This window comes from Bubalus bubalis, chromosome 3 (genome assembly GCF_019923935.1).
Source record: "Bubalus bubalis isolate 160015118507 breed Murrah chromosome 3, NDDB_SH_1, whole genome shotgun sequence".
In the NCBI taxonomy this organism is placed as follows: domain Eukaryota; kingdom Metazoa; phylum Chordata; class Mammalia; order Artiodactyla; family Bovidae; genus Bubalus; species Bubalus bubalis.
This window is the reverse complement of record NC_059159.1, coordinates 20,262,760-20,283,179: the sequence shown is the minus strand read 5'-3', so window position 1 is coordinate 20,283,179 and position 20,420 is coordinate 20,262,760. Positions and strand designations below refer to the sequence as shown.

The following is a 20,420-nucleotide window of genomic DNA, read 5'->3' as shown; positions in this document are numbered from 1 at the left end:
TAAATGTGTGCACTTATGTGTGTGTTTAAAGTACTTTATCTCCTCATACACACTTTCTTCTATGCAATTAAGTAATCTTCTTTTATCAATGCCACACATTCCAGCTCTAGGGATTTCAAGGCTTAAAATAGACAGGCTCTCACAGAAACCTCTGATAAAGTTCGCACCTTCTAACGCTGGAAACTTCCTTTAAGTTTCTTAAACTTAAAAGAACCCGATGGGGATTTTTCTCTTCACAGGCATCATGGCAGCAAAGGCGGAAGAGACACTCACAGTCGTGGCCATCTTCACACGCACCCATGGCTACCTCGGCTCTTAGCCCCCATCCTCATCCCTCTAGCTCTGGACTATCGCGATACCTAGGCGACTCCAGCTATAATCCCGTATTTCACCTATGAAAAGCCCACTCTCAATATTTCCACCGGCGGCACTAACACTCTTCCATATCCTTTCCCCTCCCCGCCCGCGAAACAATTTCTCAGTAGTAACTTTTTACCGAAATAAGTTTGCTCCACATTTCCTAACAGGCACGTCCCAAATACACCACCTTGCCTTTGCTTCAAGGCTCTTTCCCTTACATTATTCGATCCCCAAGAGAATTCTGGAGTAGGCAGGGATTGGCGCGAGACCAAATTTGGAGAGAAGCCTCTTACTCAGGGCCAGGACTTGGGGGAGGCGAGAGGGGCACCGAGCGTGAGAACCTGGAGGCACGCGGCACCGCCTGGACCCCGAGAACGAGCGCCCCTTTCCATTCTGCGCCTTAGGACCCTCACTCGCCTCACCCCGTTTTTACTGCCACCGCTTCCTCAACACCCCCCAAAGCCATCGAAAGCTGACCCCCCGCGTTTGGCCCTCCTCAAGTCCCCAGCAGTCCACCTCGCTTTGGGCCCCCGCAGCTGCCACCGCCCACCTCGCCCTCCCCGCGCGGGGGTCCCGCCCACCTGGCCCACCCCGCCCTCCAACGGGATTTCGCGTTCCCGGGCCCGCCCCCGCCGCTCCTCCTCCTGGACACGCCGCCCTCCCCGCCGCAGACGCGGTCCTCGCTTGGGGCTCGCTCGGCCAGCTGTCCTCTTTCCCCCAGCTCTCGGAAAGGCGAGTGGGCGCCCCGCTACGCCCAGGCAGGCAGTTGGTGTGTCCCTCCGCTCCCCCCTAGTTCTCTGACCCCTTCGACTCTCCCTCCCTCAGGCTCCCCGGTGGCGAGGTGCGGAGGCCCGGCCCCACCGGCGGGCCGGGGCTTGTTTACTCACTCACCCTCCATCCCGAGCCGCAGGGACCCACCGCTAGCACGCCTGCGCGCCGCGGCCCCACCCCCGCGCCGCGGCCCCGCCCCGCGCCTCCTCCGGGCGCGTGCGCACTGCGCCGCCCGCGCCCCGCTGGCTTCCTTCTTCGCAGGTCTGTGGTTTGGCGCCAGTACCCCAAACTCAGGAGTCTGAGGTGGTGCAACCCGAGCCCGAAGATTTCCAAGGCGGCGCTGTCAGGGGACAGGAAGGGCTCTTGAGAAACTTCCTGGAGCCAGTATTATCCTCTTGAAGACCCAACCAGCGTTGCATCATCCCCACACACTGGTGACATGCCACTTCTCACTTCAGCTTTTCACACCAACCTGCAACCCCTTCATACAGATCTTTGACAGATATTTGATTTACAAATATCCCCAAACACCCGTCTAGGGCTCTTAAGTTATCATTCTTGCTTTATTTACACCGGGCTTCCCTATTTCTGTCAATAGTTTTCCCAGTCACTTAGATTCAAATTAGTTGCCTTGAGTCAAAGTATCCTCTCACAAGATACTTATAAGTTACACAAAGAAAAAAGTAACGTTACAGGAGAGAAATCTAGCAGACATCACCTTAACCAAATGATCAAAGTTAATATCACTAATGCTGAGATAATATTTTTACTACTGCTGCTGCTGCTGCTAAGTCGCTTCAGTCGTGTCCAACTCTGTGCGACCCCATGACGGCAGCCCATCAGGCTCCGCGGCCCCTGGGATTCTCCAGGCAAGAACACTGGAGTGGGCAACCTTCTCCAATGCATTTCCTTCTCCCAATGCATGAAAGTGAAAAGTGAAAGTGAAGTCGCTCAGTCGTGTCCGACTCTAAGCGACCCCATGGACTGGAGCCCACTAGGCTCCTCCGTCCTAAGTACCTCTCAATATGATTCAATGAGGACACAAAATCAGTTCCATAGTAGACTTGAAAAAAATGCATAAGCTGAATTACCCAGGAGGAAGCATCAGACAAATCCAAAATAAAGGGTAAATTTGCACAATAACTGGCTAGTATCTTCAAAAATATCAAGATTGGGACTTCCCTGGTGGTCCAGTGGTTGACTCTGTGCTTCAGCTGGAGGGGGTCGAGGGTGCAGGGCAGAAAAAAAAAAGACAAACCGTGAGGAACTGTCCAGATTGGAGGAGACTGAGGAGACATGACAAGTAAATGTAATGTGTGATCCTGGATTGGATATTGGTCCAAAAAAGGCACACCAGTGGCATAATTGATGAAATTAGAATAAGATCTGTAGATCAGTTAATAGTATTTTGTCGATCTGAATTCCTGGTTTGGGCAATCACACTTCGTCAACAATTGAGGAAGTTGGCTCAAGGGCGTACAGGAAACTCTCTACCACTTGTAACACTTCTGTAAATCTGAAATTATTTCAAAATATAAAGTTAAAATTAAAACTTAAAATACAAATTAACATCACCTTAAATTTGTCTCCACATACTTTTTTTTCTTTTGGCTGTGTAATGCAACTGTGGGATTTGGGATCTTAGTTCTCCCCACCAGGGATTGTTTAACACTTGACCCCTGCTGTGGAAGTGTGGGTTCCTAACCACTGGACCATCAGGGAATTCCTGCTACATACATAATTTAAAAGCCGATAATAATTTTTTTACCAAATAATCATAACAACTCTGTAAAGTAGGTAGGGAGGATTTTAGTTTCCCACACAAAGCTATTCTGGCATAAAGGGGTTAAAAGATTGTCTTGATGAAAAATTACCCTATCAGGTCTCTGGATTTCAGATTTAGTATTTTTTCCTTATATCAGAAATTTTTCTTTTTTTCTCTTGCCTACACCCAATTCACCACCAAATCAAAGTAAATATTCCTTCACACTTGGCAGTTTGCCATGATGTTCCTTTCCATTCCAAATGCCTTTTTTAGATCAGTGGTTCTCAAGATTGGTTCACATTGAAGTCACTAGGACAGCTTTAATAACTACTGATTTCCTCCTCCCACCTTCAGAAAGCCTAATTCATTGGTCTGGAGTTTGGCTTGGGCTTCAAGAAGTCTAAGAGCATCCCAAGTGATTCCACTGTGTAACAGGTTTAAGAACCATGGCACCAGTGGTCCCCAAGCCTTTTGGCACCAGGGACCAGTTTTGTGAAAGACAGTTTTTTTCACGGATGGGGGAGGGGATGGTTTCAGGATGATTCAAGCACATTACATTTATTGTGCTCTTTATTTCTAATCTAATGCTGCCACTGATCTGATAGGAGGTATCAGTGCATGGCCTGGAGGTTGGGGACCCCTGAGTCACACTACATAATGTTTGTTGAAATAAAGAATAGAGTTGAAAAAAAGGCGGAGGGTGGGGGGAGTGGGCAGGTGGCAGATCAAAAAAAAAAAAAAGGAATGTGAGTTACCTAAGGGAAGATGTTCAGAAGATCTGAACGTCGGGACTGAGACTGGAGAGCAATTTGGGAACCATCAACTCTGTTGGTAACTAACACCATGGGAGTGACCCACATTGTTTTAGGGAAGCATGAAGTATGCCAAGTGACAAGAGGAGAACAAATGTCTTTATTCTGCATAACAAAGACAATATATTTACAAAAATATTTTGATGTGGAAAGGAAGGAAGGTGAAGGGATTTATGTTAGAGTTATAGATCTGAGTGTATAATCCATCTCAAACTCCACCTCCTCATTAACCCACCCATCCCCCAAGATCTCCCCCAGCTTCAACACTGTTACCACTTTACACTCACTACCAGGCTGTCTACCTCTTTCCTATCCATCACAACATTTGGCATAGGACTAAACCCAGGGTTTAATAATCCTTGTTCACTAGAGGATTAAAAAAACAACTTTCCACATCACCAATAATTGTGGGGTTCTTGGGGAAAGTTTGTCTGCCAATTGGTTCCTCTCTCCCTCTCTGAAGGGAGAGTTTTTCCTGAGACCAGGCTCTTTCTTAGCTGACCATGGTCCATGAGATACCATAAGCCAATTTTTTGTTTGGCTAGCTCTTCCTCTTTTTCTTTTCCAACCCTTCAGGTCTTTGTCCTATAAATTCGTAGAAAAACTGTTGGCAAGTGGTCAGCTACTGGACCTTTGAAAAACAGTACCATCACCCCTGCCCCACTCCTCCCGGCCCCTCCCCCAGGCAGTTAATAGGAATAACTGTGTCACTCCTGGCTTCCAGTTGCTCATCTTGCTCTTAAATCGCAGGCCTCTGGGGCTGAAAGAAACTGGACAAAGTGTGCTGAGTAGCCTAATGAGGTTGGTTCTTTTTCCGAAAGTTCTCTATTGCGGAAAAATAAAATTATGTGTTTAATTTCTGAAACCTGAGGCCTGATTTGCCTTGGCAGCCCTTCTCCCAGGCTTGGCCGAGAGTCCAGCAACACTAGCACACTGATTAATACCAGCTCAACTTGCTCCCTGGAGAAAAAGAGCATTATTTACTTGACCGTTTTCTTAAATCCTTTTTAATTTGCATGTATTTTAGCATGATCTTCTTGGCTTTAACGTGCTGTATCTCTGACCAGTGGCCCCAAAGAAGCCTCAGGGAAGACTGTTCTTCTCTGTGCCCTCAGTATCCCCATTCCCAAGCAAGATTTTGTTCCACACAGTGGTTAGAAACAACATTTCTGTCACACGTTCTGTTCCTTCCGTTCTGTTCCTTCCGTTCTGTTCCTTCCGAGGCAGGCAAGTTCTAAGTGTACTTTTGTCCCCTGCTTGTCTTCAGGCCACTGTTAGAAAGGGAGGGAGCCGATGCTTCCCAGAATTCAAACAGAATTCTGCACTATTCCTTTCTCTCTTCCAACTTTTCTCCCTTCCTCCTTCTTTCCAGCCCCCTTTGGATGGTGACCCCTCTGCTCATTCAGCCCCTCCCTTGTAAAGCCCACGGGGCTATCAAATAGCGTTTCTCCAAGGGGACACAGGAGTGAAAAAAGGCTGAGCCCCAGACAGTCCCTGACAAGGAAAGTGTAAACACAGCTGTGGAGATGGGAGCAGACCATCCTCTCTCCTCCCTCATTTCCCACCCAGAAGCAGGGGAAGGCCACCCTGCTGTGGAGAAACAAACAAGCAAGCAAAGCACAGCACAACCCCAGAGCCTGCACTCAGGTCACCAGAAACTGGGGCTGCTGCCCAGGCCTTGGTGGGGCCAGCTGAATTGCCAGACCCCTCCCTGAACACTCAGAGTCAGAGGCAAAGGCGACTCCAAAGCAAGTTGAGGTCTGGACATCATTGAGCCTGGAAACATAGCTCAAGTTCTGAAGCTTCTCCACTCCCGGACATTTTGTCCTCTGATCTCAAAAACCCAGCTTTCCGCCTCAGGTACTTAGCCTCTGACCCCTAGTTGCTTCAGAATCATAATAATGCATTCAATTCAGCAAGTAAGAACAGGCCCACAATAAACCCTTGTCCATGGCTCTTAAAAAGTTTAAATTCTGAACCTCCAAGCCAAAATATTAGAAAAGGGCCTCCTTAGCTTTTGTTAATTACAAGGTAAATAATTCTAGCAGGAAGCGGAATTACTTTGGGGGATTACTTGGGTGGGATTCAGGCCTTGCTTTGCACATACTCTGAAAGCTCCAGGCCCATGGCTAGGGTGGTGCTACCGGCTCTCACTCTCTCAGCACAGTTAATGCAGGGCCTTGATCCCACGGGACACGCCTTTGGCATGGCCCTGCCTGGGAAGTGGCCCCAGTGGGGTGGACAGCTAATGGGCTGTGCTTCCTTCCTGGCTATCAGGGTCCTTGACTGTATAACTGCAGAAACAGAAAACGATCACAGCCTTCAAACACTGACCATTCAGTGTGTGCCTGGCATTGTGCTAAGTTTTTTAATAATCGGTCATCTCATTCCATAGGAAGTTAGCAACATTCTCATGCTCATTTTACAACCGAAGAAACCAGGGCTTACAGAGATTGTGGAACTTGCCCAAGATCAGCCAGCTGGTAAATGGTGAGGCTGGGATTTGGGCCTCATCATTCTGACGCCAAACCTATGCTCAAAACCTCTTCATTCTCCCTCCTCTTGTCTGTAAGATCTTTTAGCTCTGAATCACAGGTCTGGATTGTCTCCATGGTTTTCTCCTTTCACCAGTGGCGCCAGAAAGAGAAATGTGTTTGGGACTCTCCTCTGCAAGTTCAGAGGAAAATAGTTCCTAATCAACAAGGGGCTCCTTACTTCCTCTGTGCTGGAGATGCCAATCAAAGCTGGACACTGGACAGGCCCCCGTATCAGCAGGGCACAGCCTGTGTGCAAGACAAACAAATCATAGTCAGACAGGAAAGGAGAGTTCCCCTTGGTTCTGTGACTTCCCCTTCTTTCTTCCCTGGCTTATCAGCAGGATCCTATACTGCTGATACTATGGTCCTTTGAACCCCACTGCAACTATGATGGAGTACAAGGCTATAGAGACTTTTTTGGAGAAAGTACAACAGATCCCATCTACAGATCCCATCCATGACACCTGAGGGAAAGAAACAATGAATCACATTTATTTATATATTTAATACATTGCCTTTAGCATTGACATAAATTCATTAGCTGGTGGCTCAGACGGTAAAGCGTCTACCTACAATGCGGGAGACCTGGGTTTGATCCCTGGGTCGGGAAGATCCCCTGCAGAAGGAAATGGCAACCCAATCCAGTATTCTTGCCTGGAAAATCCCATGGATGGAGGATCCTGGTAGGCTACAGTCCATGGGGTCGCTAAGAGTCGGACACGACTGAGTGACTTCACTTCACTATTGTATTGGATGTGAACCTATCTTATCTTGTACAATCTTTGCAAAATGCCTGGGGAGGGGGTAGGTCTTGTCATCCCCATTTTACAAAGAAAACTGAGGCTCAGGGAGATTGACAACATTGGCCATAACCACATGACTGGTAAGTAGGAGGGCTTGGAATTCAAACCCAGGCTGGGACTCTCTGACTCCAAAGTCTGTATTCTTTTCAATAAAATGTTGTGTAATGAAAAAAAAAAAAAAAACTGAAATTATGAAATGGGAAGGATCTCAGAATATCTTGGAAATAAAATTTCATAACTGTGTGTGGTACACATTACGATAGTAACTACCATTTATCACATGCTTACTAGTGCCAAGCATTGGGCTAAATGCTTTAACATGCATCATTTCTACTGCTTAGTGAGATACACATTAGTAACCCCATTTTTGTAGATAAGAAACCAAGCAAGTTCAAAGGGATTAAGTAACTTGTACAAGGTCACAAACGGCTAAGAGTGATGGTGCTGGGATTCAAATTCAAGTCTACTTGACTCCAAAGTGTGTACTCTTAATTGCTTAGGCAAGAGAAATAATAATAAATGTTGACTATGAGCCAAGCACTCCTCTAAGTTCTTTAGCTCATAACTTATAGATATTATTATTGTCTCCACTTTAAAGATGATGAAAATAGTGTCTTTTATAGTATCACTTAGGCTTCCCTGGTGGCTCAGACAGTAAAGAATCTGCCTGCAGACCTGGGTTTGATCCCTGGGTCAGGAAGGTACCCTAGACAAGGGAATGGATACCCACTCCAGTATTCTTGCCTGGAGAATCCCATGGACAGAGGAGTCTGGCGGGCTATGGTCCATGGGTTCACAAAGAGTCAGACACAACTAAATGACTAAGCACGTCAAGCTTACATTACACCCACAACATGTGTTAAATACACATGCACTGGTGTCATATTTGCTTAACTTATGTTGGATCCTTGTTATGATCTAGAAAACGACTTTCTTCCTAGTGTCATGGATTTTTTTTTCCCCCAGTATCCATCTAAGTATTAAAGTCTGGGGAGAAAGGATGTGAAATGATAATATCTGCAGGTGAAGTAAACATAGTCAGGGCAAGGCTCATACTGAGTGGGGAAGGCCCCCTGTGCCATAGGAGCCCTATCTGTTTGCTCTTCCAGCCAATCTTCCTCATTCCTTACTGTTTCCTTCAGACTACCAGTTCAGACAGTAGGTTGAGTTCCATAAGGTGTTGATTAACCTTTCTTAGTCTCAGTTTCCTCCTTTGTAAAGTGGGTTGCTATGGTATCTGCATACATACAGTCATGAGGAGTTTTGTTTGTTTGTTTTGGCTGTGCTGAGAGGCGTGTGGGATCTTAGTTTGCTGACCTGGAAGAAGCCTTGCCCTCTGCAGTGGAAGTGCAGAACCTTACCCACTGGACCACCAGGGAAGTTTGTGAGCTGGGAGTTTTTAAGTGAAACAGTTTGTGTGAAGCACTGAGCACACTGCTTGACTCCCTCAGGGTATCCCCATGTTATACAACACCTAGACTTCAGGGTGGGAAGGGGTAGAAGGGTTCCTAGGGGTGGTTTCAGAGGATAGTTGGAAGAAAAGGAAGAAGGGTAAAAGCAATCCTGGCATCTGGCATTGGGTCCTCACAGCAAGCATGAGTCAGCCCCAGGTGCCGAGGGACCAGCAGTGTTCTCAGCACTGCTGGGTGTGTGCTGTGGTCTTTTGGCCATGGTCCTCTTCAGTCATGCTGCCTGAATGTCGTTCTTGTAAATCTGGCCCGGGTTCTTTTCAGAAAAACAGCCTCCACCATGTGATGTCATGGTCCAGCCTGGGTCAGGGAGGGAGGTGGGGGGGGGGGGGCGGACATTGTGTATACAGAGTTGAGTAAAGCAGGATCTTCTTATTTTTAGAGGGACCCATCTGATCGTGGAAAAAACTCTCTATCCTTCTCTCTTCCACTTAAGATTCAGTAAAGGGAACTTTCCTGGTGTTCCAGTGGCTAAGTGTGCTCCCAATGCAGGATCCCAGGTACTATTTATTCCCTGGTCGGAGAACTAGATCCCACACGCCACATCTAAGAATTCGCATGCTGCAACTAAAGATCTTGCATGCTGCAACCAAGACCCGGCACAGCCAAATAAATAATTTTTTTTTTTTAAAAGCATGAAGTAGTAGCATCAAGTAGTCCTGATTTCAAACCCTGGCTTTGCCAATTACTTCCTCTGAGACCTTGGGCAAATCACTCATGTTTTCTCCATTTCATCCATGGACAAGATAATTCTGATGTTGTGGTGGGGAATTTTTAAGAAATGCTTGCAAATCACTCAGCATAAGTGTCAGGGAACACACTCTGCAGCACATAATAATTGTTCAATAAATGCAACTACTTTTGAGTCCCCAGCAGTTAATGAGGAATATGGCTTGACCATTTTCCCTGCTTTTCCCTCATAACTTATATATATGATAAGAGAGTCAACATTTTTTTCTGATAACCATTCTTCCCCATGAGAGACGGTCATGCTTCTCATGCCAGTATCCTGGAAATGAGGAGGATGGGGAGAGATGGAGTAGTTGCGTCCCTACTCCCTTGTCTTCCCTCCCTTAACCAGCTGGCTCCCCGGCTGTAGCTCTTCTGAGTTTCCCTGCTGCCTCCCAGCACTCTGAAGAAGACAGTCTCCTCTCTCCAGCTTGGAAAGATCAGTCCTTCCCAGCTGGAACTTTGGGCTTCCCTGACCCTGACTCTCCCCCACACCTTTTCCTGTGCTCTGTTCTTTACTTTGCAGACAGCGGGGGAAGATGCCAGCATGTGTGGTTGTCTCTTCTCGGTAGAGATGGTAATTCCTGGATGCTCTGGATGTAATTTTACTGTGTAGGAGGCTGCCTGTGTTTTTGACTGCCTCATGTTGTTCTGGATTTGCCTGTGAGTGTAGGGGGAAGGCTGAGGATTAGAAAAGGTACGCCTTCTTAGAATCAAATCACCTCTCCCCCTGCTCCAGGCAGGATGGCCATCGGCTAGTAATAAGAAGAGAAATTTACATGGCAGTGAGATCCCTGCCCACAATAAACTGTGGAAAATTCTGAAAGAGATGGGAATACCAGACCACCTGATCTGCCTCTTGAGAAATTTGTATGCAGGTCAGGAAGCAACAGTTAGAACTGGACATGGAACAACAGACTGGTTCCAAATAGGAAAAGGAGTACGTCAAGGCTGTATATTGTCACCCTGTTTATTTAACTTATATGCAGAGTACATCATGAGAAATGCTGGACTGGAAGAAACACAAGCTGGAATCAAGATTGCCGGGAGAAATATCAATAACCTCAGATATGCAGATGACACCACCCTTATGGCAGAAAGTGAAGAGGAACTCAAAAGCCTCTTGATGAAAGTGAAAGTGGAGAGTGAAAAAGTTGGCTTAAAGCTCAACATTCAGAAAACGAAGATCATGGCAACCAGTCCCACCACTTCATGGGAAATAGATGGGGAAACAGTGGAAACAGTGTCAGACTTTATTTTTTGGGGCTCCAAAATCACTGCAGATGGTGACTGCAGCCAAGAAATTAAAAGACGCTTACTCCTCGGAAGGAAAGTTATGACCAACCTAGATAACATATTCAAAAGCAGAGACATTACTTTGCCAACAAAGGTTGGTCTAGTCAAGGCTATGGTTTTTCCTGTGGTCATGTTTGGATGTGAGAGTTGGACTGTGAAGAAGGCTGAGCGCCGAAGAATTGATGCCTTTGAACTGTGGTGTTGGAGAAGACTCATGAGAGTCCCTTGGACTGCAAGGAGATCCAACCAGTCCATTCTGAAGGAGATCAGCCCTGGGATTTCTTTGGAAGGAATGATGCTAAAGCTGAAACTCCAGTACTTTGGCCACCTCATGCGAAGAGTTGACTCATTGGAAAAGACTCTGATGCTGGGAGGGATTGGGGGCAGGAGGAGAAGGGGACGACAGAGGATGAGATGGCTGGATGGCATCACTGAGTCGATGGATGTGAGTCTGGGTGAACTCCGGGAGTTGGTGATGGACAGGGAGGCCTGGCGTGCTGCGATTCATGGGGTCGCAAAGAGTCCGACACAACTGAGCGACTGAACTGAACTGAACTGAGATCCCTGCCCAGGATAAGTCAATACAGGTTGAAGCCAGAAATCTCAGGTCAATGTCCAGTCGGATCAGAACCAGATCTTTCCCTTCCCAGGCACTGGGAGGTGGGAGTGGGGTAAGGACAGAGGAATGAGGGATCGTATAGGGAACTCAAAGCCTAGATTCCACTGGACATAAGAGAAAAAGACTGAAGACAATATTATATGGCAATTAAAAAGAAAGAGGCATATTTATATACAGTATCAAAGATAACCCAAGACATATTACTATCTTAAAAAAAAATCACTGAACAACAAGGATATTAATTCTAATTTTCCTTTAAGTCCAAAATATGTGGGGGAGGTGAGAAAGGAATGGGGGTATAATAATGAGTATACAGTTCGGAGAAGGCAATGGCACCCCACTTCAGTACTCTTGCCTGGAAAATCCCATGGACGGAGGAGCCTGGTAGGCTGCAGTCCATGGGGTCGCTAAGTCGGACAAGACTGAGAGACTTCACTTTCACTTTTCACTTTCATGCATTGGAGAAGGAAATGGCAACGCACTCCAGTGTTCTTGCCTGGAGAATCCCAGGGATGGTGGAGCCTGATGGGCTGCCGTCTGTGGGGTCGCACAGAGTCAGACACGACTGAAGCGACTTAGCAGCAGCAGCAGCAGCATACAGTTAAGTCCCCTACATATGAACCTTCAAGTTGTAAGCTTTCAAAGATGCAAATGTGCGTTCCATCAATGTCATGCATAAATGAAACTGCAGCTTGCCCTCCATCTCCTATTGCTGATTAGCCTTCAGCTATACCATCACCCACCCTCTCTTCTTCCTCTAGTCAGTAACTTTTCTTGCCTGTTCACTCAATACCAGCCTCTGTACACCAGCTGTTGTACTGTACTTTATAAGGTACTGTACTGAAAGATTAAAAATGTTTTTTGTTTGTTTTTATGTATTATTTATGTGAAAGTATTATAAGCCTATTACAGTACAGATACAGCTGATTCTGTTAGTTGGGTACCTAGGCTAGTTCTGTTTGCTGCACTTAAAAACAAACTGAACTTATGAATGTATTCCCATAACCAAACTCGTCTGTATGTAGGGGACTTACTGTATACTTACGTATTACTTGCAACTAAGAAGTATGTCTTTATAGCAAAAAGATGTAGTTTTTTTTTTTTCAATGATTAATAGTTTATTTTCTAAGAAATTACAAATGCTTATATGTCAAAATTCTAACTTTCACATAAAGGTATTAGATTATACAAACCTTTTTTGCAACTTGATTTTTTCACTGTATTCATTAATTAAAATAAATAAATTTATTTTTGGGGAAATCTGGTCAACCACTTGTAAAAGAATGAAACTAGAACACTTTCTAACACCATACACCAAAATAAACTCAAAATGGATTAAAGATCTAAACGTAAGACCAGAAACTATAAAACTGTATTCATTAATTAAAATAAATAAATTTATTTTTGGGGAAATCTGGTCAACCACTTGTAAAAGAATGAAACTAGAACACTTTCTAACACCATACACCAAAATAAACTCAAAATGGATTAAAGATCTCAACGTAAGACCAGAAACTATAAAACTCCTAGAGGAGAACATAGGCAAAACACTCTCTGACATACATCACAGCAGGATCCTCTATGACCCACCTCCCAGAATATTGGAAATAAAAGCAAAAATAAACAAATGGGACCTAATTAACCTTAAAAGCTTCTGCACATCAAAGGAAACTATTAGCAAGGTGAAAAGACAGCCTTCAGAATGGGAGAAGATAATAGCAAATGAAGCAACTGACAAACAACTAATCTCGAGAATATACAAGCAACTCCTACAGCTCAACTCCAGAAAAATAAATGACCCAATCAAAAAATGGGCCAAAGAACTAAATAGACATTTCTCCAAAGAAGACATACAGATGGCTAACAAACACATGAAAAGATGCTCAACATCACTCATTATCAGAGAAATGCAAGTCAAAACCACTATGAGGTACCATTTCACACCAGTCAGAATGGCTGCGATCCAAAAGTCTACAAGTAATAAATGCTGGAGAGAGTATGGAGAAAAGGGAACCCTCTTACACTGTTGGTGGGAATGCAAACTAGTACAGCCACTATGGAAAACAGTGTGGAGATTCCTTAAAAAACTGGAAATAGACCTGCCTTATGATCCAGCAATCCCACTGCTGGATCCACACTGAGGAAACCAGAAGGGAAAGAGACACGTGTACCCCAATGTTCATCGCAGCACTGTTTATAATAGCCAGGACATGGAAGCAACCTAGATGTCCATCAGCAGATGAATGGATAAGAAAGCTGTGGTACATATACACAATGGAGTATTACTCAGACATTAAAAAGAATACATTTGAATCAGTTCTAATGAGGTGGATGAAACTGGAGCCTATTATACAGAGTGAAGTAAGCCAGAAAGAAAAACACCAATACAGTATACTAACGCATATATATGGAATTTAGAAAGATGGTAACAATAACCCTGTGTACGAGACAGCAAAAGAGACACTGATGTATAGAACAGTCTTATGGACTCTGTGAGAGAGGGAGAGGGTGGGAAGATTTGGGAGAATGGCATTGAAACATGTAAAATATCATGTATGAAACGAGTTGCCAGTCCAGGTTCGATGCACGATATTGGATGCTTGGGGCTGGTGCACTGGGACGACCCAGAGGGATGGAATGGGGAGGGAGGAGGGAGGAGGGTTCAGGATGGGGAACACATGTATACCTGTGGCGGATTCATTTTGATGTTTGGCAAAACTAATACAGTTATGTAAAGTTTAAAAATAAAATAAATAAATAAATAAATTTATAATTAAAAAAAAGATGTAGTTTTAAAGCAGAAATAGAAAGGAAAGGTAAGCGCCCCCCACCACCAGGGGTGGAAAATAGGACCTCCCATGAAAGAACCAGCCTCTGTCCCTAATGAAGCCCTTCTCTGGCCCTTGCTACAGATCATTTCCTATAACCACTTGGAAAAGATGAGGTTTCTAGTCCCCGTTCAGTCTCAAAGGACCTGCATAGCAGACCCCCAGTTACCCTGATGCCCCCAGAGGTCAGTGAAAACAGCCAAACATCCAACTAACTAGGAAGAGTGAGAAGAGGGAAATCAGGAGAGGAAATTTCCAGATTCTCCAACAGGAGGTTTGGACTCCCAAGTCCAGAAAAGATTACAACAAGCTCTCCTTTGGAGGTCTCCACATCTTGATGCTAGCTTAAACCCAACTCTAGGGCTAAAACACCACTTTCTACCAAGTCACTTTTATTTCCCTTTTGCTACTACAGTCGTTATTATTATTTTGGGCTGCACTGTGCAGCATGTGGGATCTTAGTTCCCCAACCAGAGACTGAACTCTCACCTCCTACATTGAAGGTGCGGAGTCTTAACCACTGAACCACCAGGGAAGTTCCAGGCCATTTTATATATGAAAATATTGAGCTCCAAAGATGTGAAATGACCTACCTAAGGTTACACAGTGAGATAGACGTAATATCTGCCTTCAGAAACCTAATCAATCTTTGTTTTTATTCATTATTCCATATTGCTTTATTTAGAGTCCAACATGTGTTTTTGTCAACTTTCATCTTAATCCCAACCCCAATTCTAACCCACAGCGGACTCAGGTGCTTCTGGCCAATGGCAATAGCTGATGTTGCTTTCTGTCCCTCCTGGCTTCCTCCTCCCATCTTATTACCTAGAAGTCTCCCTCTTGACCATGCTTCCTTCTGAGAAAGTGCAATCACAGGTGGGAGGGAAGGAGTGGAATTTGGTTCTAGCCTGAAATGACTCCAAGGCTGCCTGGCTCTTTTCTGTACGTTGCAGAAGACAATCCTCACTAGGAAGGCTTTGGGGTTCATGCCAGTTCCCTTCTCCCTCTGGATTCCTTGCTAAAGCAACCTCTTGATCCTAACGATGGAAGACCAACAGGTTATCAGTGGCCATGATTTAAGAGCCTAAGACCCTGAGATGAAGATCTGAAGTGAGGTCATGAAAGATAATTTGTGGTGGGCAGGAATCCTGTAAACCAGGACACAGCAGCAGCTGAGTCCAAGGGTCAGTGTCTGGGAGTAATTTGGGAAAGTTTGGTGCTGACAGCTGTGTCTGGAGTCAAACGTCATGAACAAATCAGCTTCTGGGATCCTCAGAATGATGAAGCTCTGGCTCAGGACACACAGTCAGCTGTGGTATGGCAGCAGTCAGGGCCGCTGGGGCCCCAGACTCAGCCTTGCTGTTTCTCAGCTGCGTGACTTCAGGCAAGTCCTTACAAAAGGAGGAAAGGAAACTAGACTGCTGAGTGAGGGCAATGCCCTTTCACAAGGATCACTCTCACTGCAGATCAGGGTAGCACCCCTCTTTTACATGGGAATAATCTGAGAATCCACTAAGGTAACTGAAGACATTGCAGGCTATGTAGCTGGAAAGTGGGAAGACAGGATTAGAACTCAGAGCCTCTGAGCTCCAGTCCCAGGCTCTTTCCTCTGAGCAGTAAAGTTTATACCCCCTCACGATGAAGTCGCCCATCGTAGGTTCTAAACTCTTCCCTTCTCACAACCTTGGTCCTGAGGAGTTGTGGCCACCTTCTTGGGGATGGAGCAGTCATACTTTTACCCAGCCCTGAGTCTGGGGCTCAATCTGGTTTGGGGGGGGGGGGTCTAGGCCCCAGGGGGTGCCTCGAAGGGAGGGTATTTGGACTTTGGTTTCTCTGTACCCCATCCTCAGGCCTTCTCCCCAGGGGATTCCCAGGGCTGGCTCCCTTTCCTCCTCCTCCTCGGGTTTTGGCAGGCAGACTGACATCAGTGGGTGTTCCCAGGGAAAGGGAACTCTGAGTCCAGCTCCAGGCGCCCCTTCCCCCCATGGCTCAGGGCAACCGCAACCTCCAGCCTTAGAGACTGCAGTGTTGAGAAGCCCTCTGAGCTCCCAGCCCCCTCCCTCTTTTCACTATCTCCCCACACAGCCCCACCTCACCGAGAAAGAAAATGGGCCACTAGAGTTCGGGGAGCAGATGCTCGGAGACCTGACGAGTCCTGGGCGCCACGCGGCCGAGCCCAGGAAATGGATCCCCGTTCTGGGGTTACGAGGGGAGCTGTCCAGCCCCGCGGGGTGAGCTAGCAGAAGGGGTGGGCCAACGGCGGCCGGGCGGAGGGAGCGGCGGGCGCCAGGGCCGGGTGGGGCAGCGACTCCCCCTCCAGCCCGCCGGCCCCGGGCGTCGCCCCCGCCCCCCACGTGGCCGCAGCAGTCCCAGCCCCCGCGAGGAAGCGGCGCGGCTTCCTGCGGCTTGGGACCGGGATATAGGAGCCCCCGCCCGGGCCCGGCTCAGCGCCGCCGCTCCTCCTCGCCTGCTCGCCGTGCGATGGCCTCGCTCCGGGCGGAGCACGCTGTCGGCGGCTCGTGGCTCCCCGCCACCCGCGCCGGGCGACCGGCTGCGCTCCGCCTCCTCCTCCTGCTGGGCGGTAAGCGCAGCGCCCCGAGGTCCGGGCGGGAGGCGCGGGAGGCCCTGGAGGGGAGAGGGACTGGACGTCTCGCAACGGGCTCCGGCGTGCGGGTGCGGACCGCGCTGCCCTCTGGACGGTACCCGGCCTCACCGCAGCGAGGGCGCAGCGCGAGCTGCTTCCCACTTCGGGAAAAGCTGAGATGCCCGGGGCCCCTGCAGAAAGCTCTTGGGAAGTCTGGAGCTGGCGAAGAAGGAGGGGTTTTGAATGTGTGAAGGAATTGGTGCGGCCCCCTCTCTTCCGGGCACCGAGGCACCGCGTAGGGGCCTGGAGTGCTGCTCTGTCTCTCCTGAAAGAAGCCCTGACTTTCAAGAGTCTCAGACCCCAACCCACACCCCGCTTCCTCCTGGCTCCACATCCCCATCCTCCCATCTCCCTGTCCCTTTTCTGCCCACAGCTGTCCTGAAGCCCCAGGAGTCCCTGGCTCAGCTTCTTCCCACCCTAGACAGCTCCAAGTCAGAAGGTGAGTAGCCAGCGACTGTGGGAGGGTGGCCCCGGGGAAGGAGAGAGGTGAGTGGGGATGGTTCCTTTCTCACAAGCCAAGCCCCAAACCCAACTGGTGCCCCTAAACTCCCTTCTGTTCTCTCTCTCAGGGTTTCTTATTGTCTTTCTACCTCTCATCCCCAAAGCCCCCAACCAGCTGTGAGCTGGCAGGTGGGTTAGAATATTCCTGAAAAAGTGTATGTGGAAACTCTTGCCAGGCTGGAAAGTCCAGTGTACATGGAAGGCATTAAACTTTTCCTGAGCTGGGACTGCCTTCTCAGCTGGGAATATCTTGCTTGGGAAATTTTCTGAGGTTCTCTGGGTAGTTCCCATTTGAAGATAGGAACAGTGGTTCCACAATGGAAGTACCTGGACCAGAGGGCTTGGACTGTGGGACAGGGTATGGTCAATGTGCAGCATCTCTACCCACAGGGAAAACGGTGTTGGAGACCTATGGGACAAATGTCCAACAATGTTGGCACGATTATAAGGTTCAAATGGATTCTATCAAGAAGGACTGGTGTGATTGGGCCCTGATTAGCAGGTAGGGGCAGTGCTGGAGGGCGGCTTGGGCCTGGGGCTTGCTCCCTGTGGGTGAGTGTGGGGCAGTCCTCTTTCTGGCCCCAACCCTTCCCTCACTCTAGCCCTCTCCTGTCTCTAGGCCTTATAGCTTCCTTCGAGACTGCTTGGAAAAGGGTGCAGAAGAGTTTGGCCTGGGCTTCCCCAATCCCTGGGCGGAAGAGATCATCTTTGAGACTCACAACATCCACTTTGCCAACTGCTCCCTGGTGCAACCCACCTTCTCAGACCCCCCAGAGGATGTGCTCCTGGCCATGATCATAGCCCCTATCTGCCTGATCCCCTTCCTCGTCACCCTCGTGGTGTGGAGGAGTAAAGACAGTGAAGCGCAGACCTAGGGTGGCATGAGTTGTTTGGCATCCATCTTACTCCTTTCCTCTGCCACCACCTGGTCTCTCCCCTCCCCTCCCTACTTCCTTCTCTGGCTCCCACCCCAACTGGAGATTCTTAGATTGGTGGAAATGGAAGCTGGGTGGGGTCATCGTGCAAGTTCTGTAATCTTCAAAATAAACCTTTTCTTTTTTTTTTTTTTTGTACGTTGTTCCCCTCTCCATTCCGGAGGGCGGGGTGGGGGGTGGGGGGCTGTGTCCTTCCAGAGTTTCTGCCATTCCCACAGGCCCTCAGTTCTGGGCAGCAGAGCTAGGAGAATCTAGATAGGTCCACTGTTTTGTTCACTTACTGGTCCCTCCTGAACTCCCTCCCCCACCTGAAGGCCACGCCCCTGTATCCCTTCCTCCCAAGGCCAGGCCTTTCCTGCCCCTATCCAAACCCAGCTTCAGGAAACTTGCAGGAAGAGACTCCCTTCCCGTCTGGATAGCAGCTGGGGAGGTGAGGGGGGTGGGACGAGAGAGGACTCTCGCTGTGACTTCTGCAAGGAGGGGGTGCCATCCAGAAGCCCTGAATTTTCCCCTTCCTCATGCCTCAGTTTACTCCCAGGGCCTGGTAATAGAAGCCCTGATGGAACCAACGGGAGTCCATCCCTAAGGACCTCAGGATCGAGGGCAAAGGCAGTTTCCTCTACTAGACTCACCATAGGACTTCCCCTCCAGGTCCTTGGCCCTCATCCTACATTGTCCTGGACCCTGGGTGGGTGTGGCCTATAGCCTGGCCACACACTGCCCCCTGGTGTCCACTAAAGCCAACAACCAGAAGATGGACATGGCCTGGAAGAAGCTCAAAACTGAACTGTGAGATCAAAGACCTGTTATCCCCACAGCAACCACTAGTTCTTGATTGGCTGCTTCTTTTAGCTTCCTAAGCCGTGCTTATGCTCCCTTAAGAAACTTTCCCACTGTTAAGGGCCATACCTAGCGACCCACCGTTTCTGTATGCAGACACTCCTGTATGTTCCTTGGATGGTGAGGCCCAGGTCTCACCACAGAACCTTCACCTTCAGTTCTCCCTGAGACAAACCTGCCAGGTCATCAGAAACATCTAAACAGTAGCTTTGTTCTTTAAAAAGATACCTGTTTATTCCTTGTGGCACCTGGCACCTCTTTAGGAACTCTCCTTCCTTCCTTGTTGAAACATCTGCCTTCCTGAGTACATAGCCACTTCCTGGGACGTGCCTGTCTATTCTACAGATATATATCTATATATTTCCTGGAATATATCTATTTATTCTCTGAGACACACTTTATTCCCTAGGATGTTTTGAGGTTTCACCATGAGAATCTTTGCTCTATTCCCATAATGCATCTATCTTCTCCAAGGATGTATCTGTCCTCTTTTTGGCGCATATTTGCCTTCATGCATTTTACTAATATACATCAAAAGCATATCGGTGTAAGTCACTATAAATAGCCTATTGTGTTGGGAAGACAAGTTAGATAAGGCTTGGTTCTGCTTTGATGTCTTTCATCTGGCAAGGGAGCTGACATGTGCACACATAAACAAAAACAATGGAATGTGTGATGAGAATCATGCAAGGGATATAAGCCAAATGCCATCCGAGTGTAAAGGAAGGAGGAGTCACATTTAGCTAAAGTGCAGTCTAGCTGAGGTCACAGGAGAGTGATTGTGGAGCTGGCATCTGACTAGGCCTTAAATGGTGAGGATTCTCCTATGGGAGACAGTAGAAAAAGAGATGAATTAGAAAATTATTGCAATAATCCAGGTTTGAGAAAACAAGGGCATGGACCAAAGGAGTGCTATAATGGAGAAACAGGAAATAATTAAAAAGTAGGAAAAGGCAAAATAGGGGAGGGAATCCACAGGATTTCAATATGAAGGTGAACAAGAGGAGAGGTTAGAGCTGACTCTGGCTTTGAATTTGAGTTACTAGGACAAATATGGAAGTAATAATATTTAAAGGGCCATTAAGAGGAGAAGCTGGCTTGAAGAAAAATATACATATTATATATGTATAATGTAACAATGGAACAAGATGTAACACACCAGGGAGTGAAGGGCTTCTGACATAGGGAGTTGGAAATGGGAGTGATCTTGTTGCTGCTGGTAGTATAAAAAAGTTGGAGTTAGGAATACAGGTTTAGTCCTCTGCAGAGAAATGCCACGTGAAGCCATGAGAGAGATGAGAGTTCCCAGAGAGAAGGTGTACTAAAGAAAGCTGATGTCCTTAGAAAACATGCACATATATACAGTGAGGAGTAAAGAAAACAAAAGGGAAAGATCAGAATCAGCAGAACAAGGATAAAGAAAGCCAATGGACGCAAAGGAGATGGTGCCCTTTGAGAGAACATTATCCATTGAAGGGTTCACTCATTTAGTCATTCAACAAATATTTGTT

General features: G+C 47.3%; 2 protein-coding genes across 4 annotated transcripts in view; one reads left to right on the top strand and one right to left on the bottom strand.

Annotated features, from left to right (window-relative positions):
- Nucleotides 1-1,384, bottom strand: part of EZH1 (enhancer of zeste 1 polycomb repressive complex 2 subunit) — a 31,615-nt gene extending 30,231 nt beyond the window's left edge. The window contains exon 1 of one of the 3 annotated variants that reach the window (XM_025280110.3): nt 1,252-1,384. Coding sequence is in view for 1 of the 3 variants with exons in the window: in XM_006055724.4 (XP_006055786.1) it covers nt 1,252-1,258 (7 nt within the window). In the remaining 2 variants the exon portion in view is untranslated. Of the gene's footprint in view, nt 1-167; nt 885-1,251 lie in introns of those variants that run through there. The other 2 variants (XM_006055724.4, XM_025280111.3) reach the window with 2 other exon arrangements.
- Nucleotides 1,385-16,270: 14,886 nt separating this feature from the next.
- On the top strand, nt 16,271-18,197 carry RAMP2 (receptor activity modifying protein 2). Its single transcript, XM_006055723.3, has 4 exons — nt 16,271-16,570; nt 17,007-17,072; nt 17,525-17,636; nt 17,754-18,197. The coding sequence occupies exons 1-4, from the start codon at nt 16,471-16,473 to the stop codon at nt 18,007-18,009; spliced, it is 534 nt and encodes a 177-aa protein (XP_006055785.1). The 5' UTR covers nt 16,271-16,470; the 3' UTR covers nt 18,010-18,197.
- Nucleotides 18,198-20,420: the final 2,223 nt, after the last annotated feature.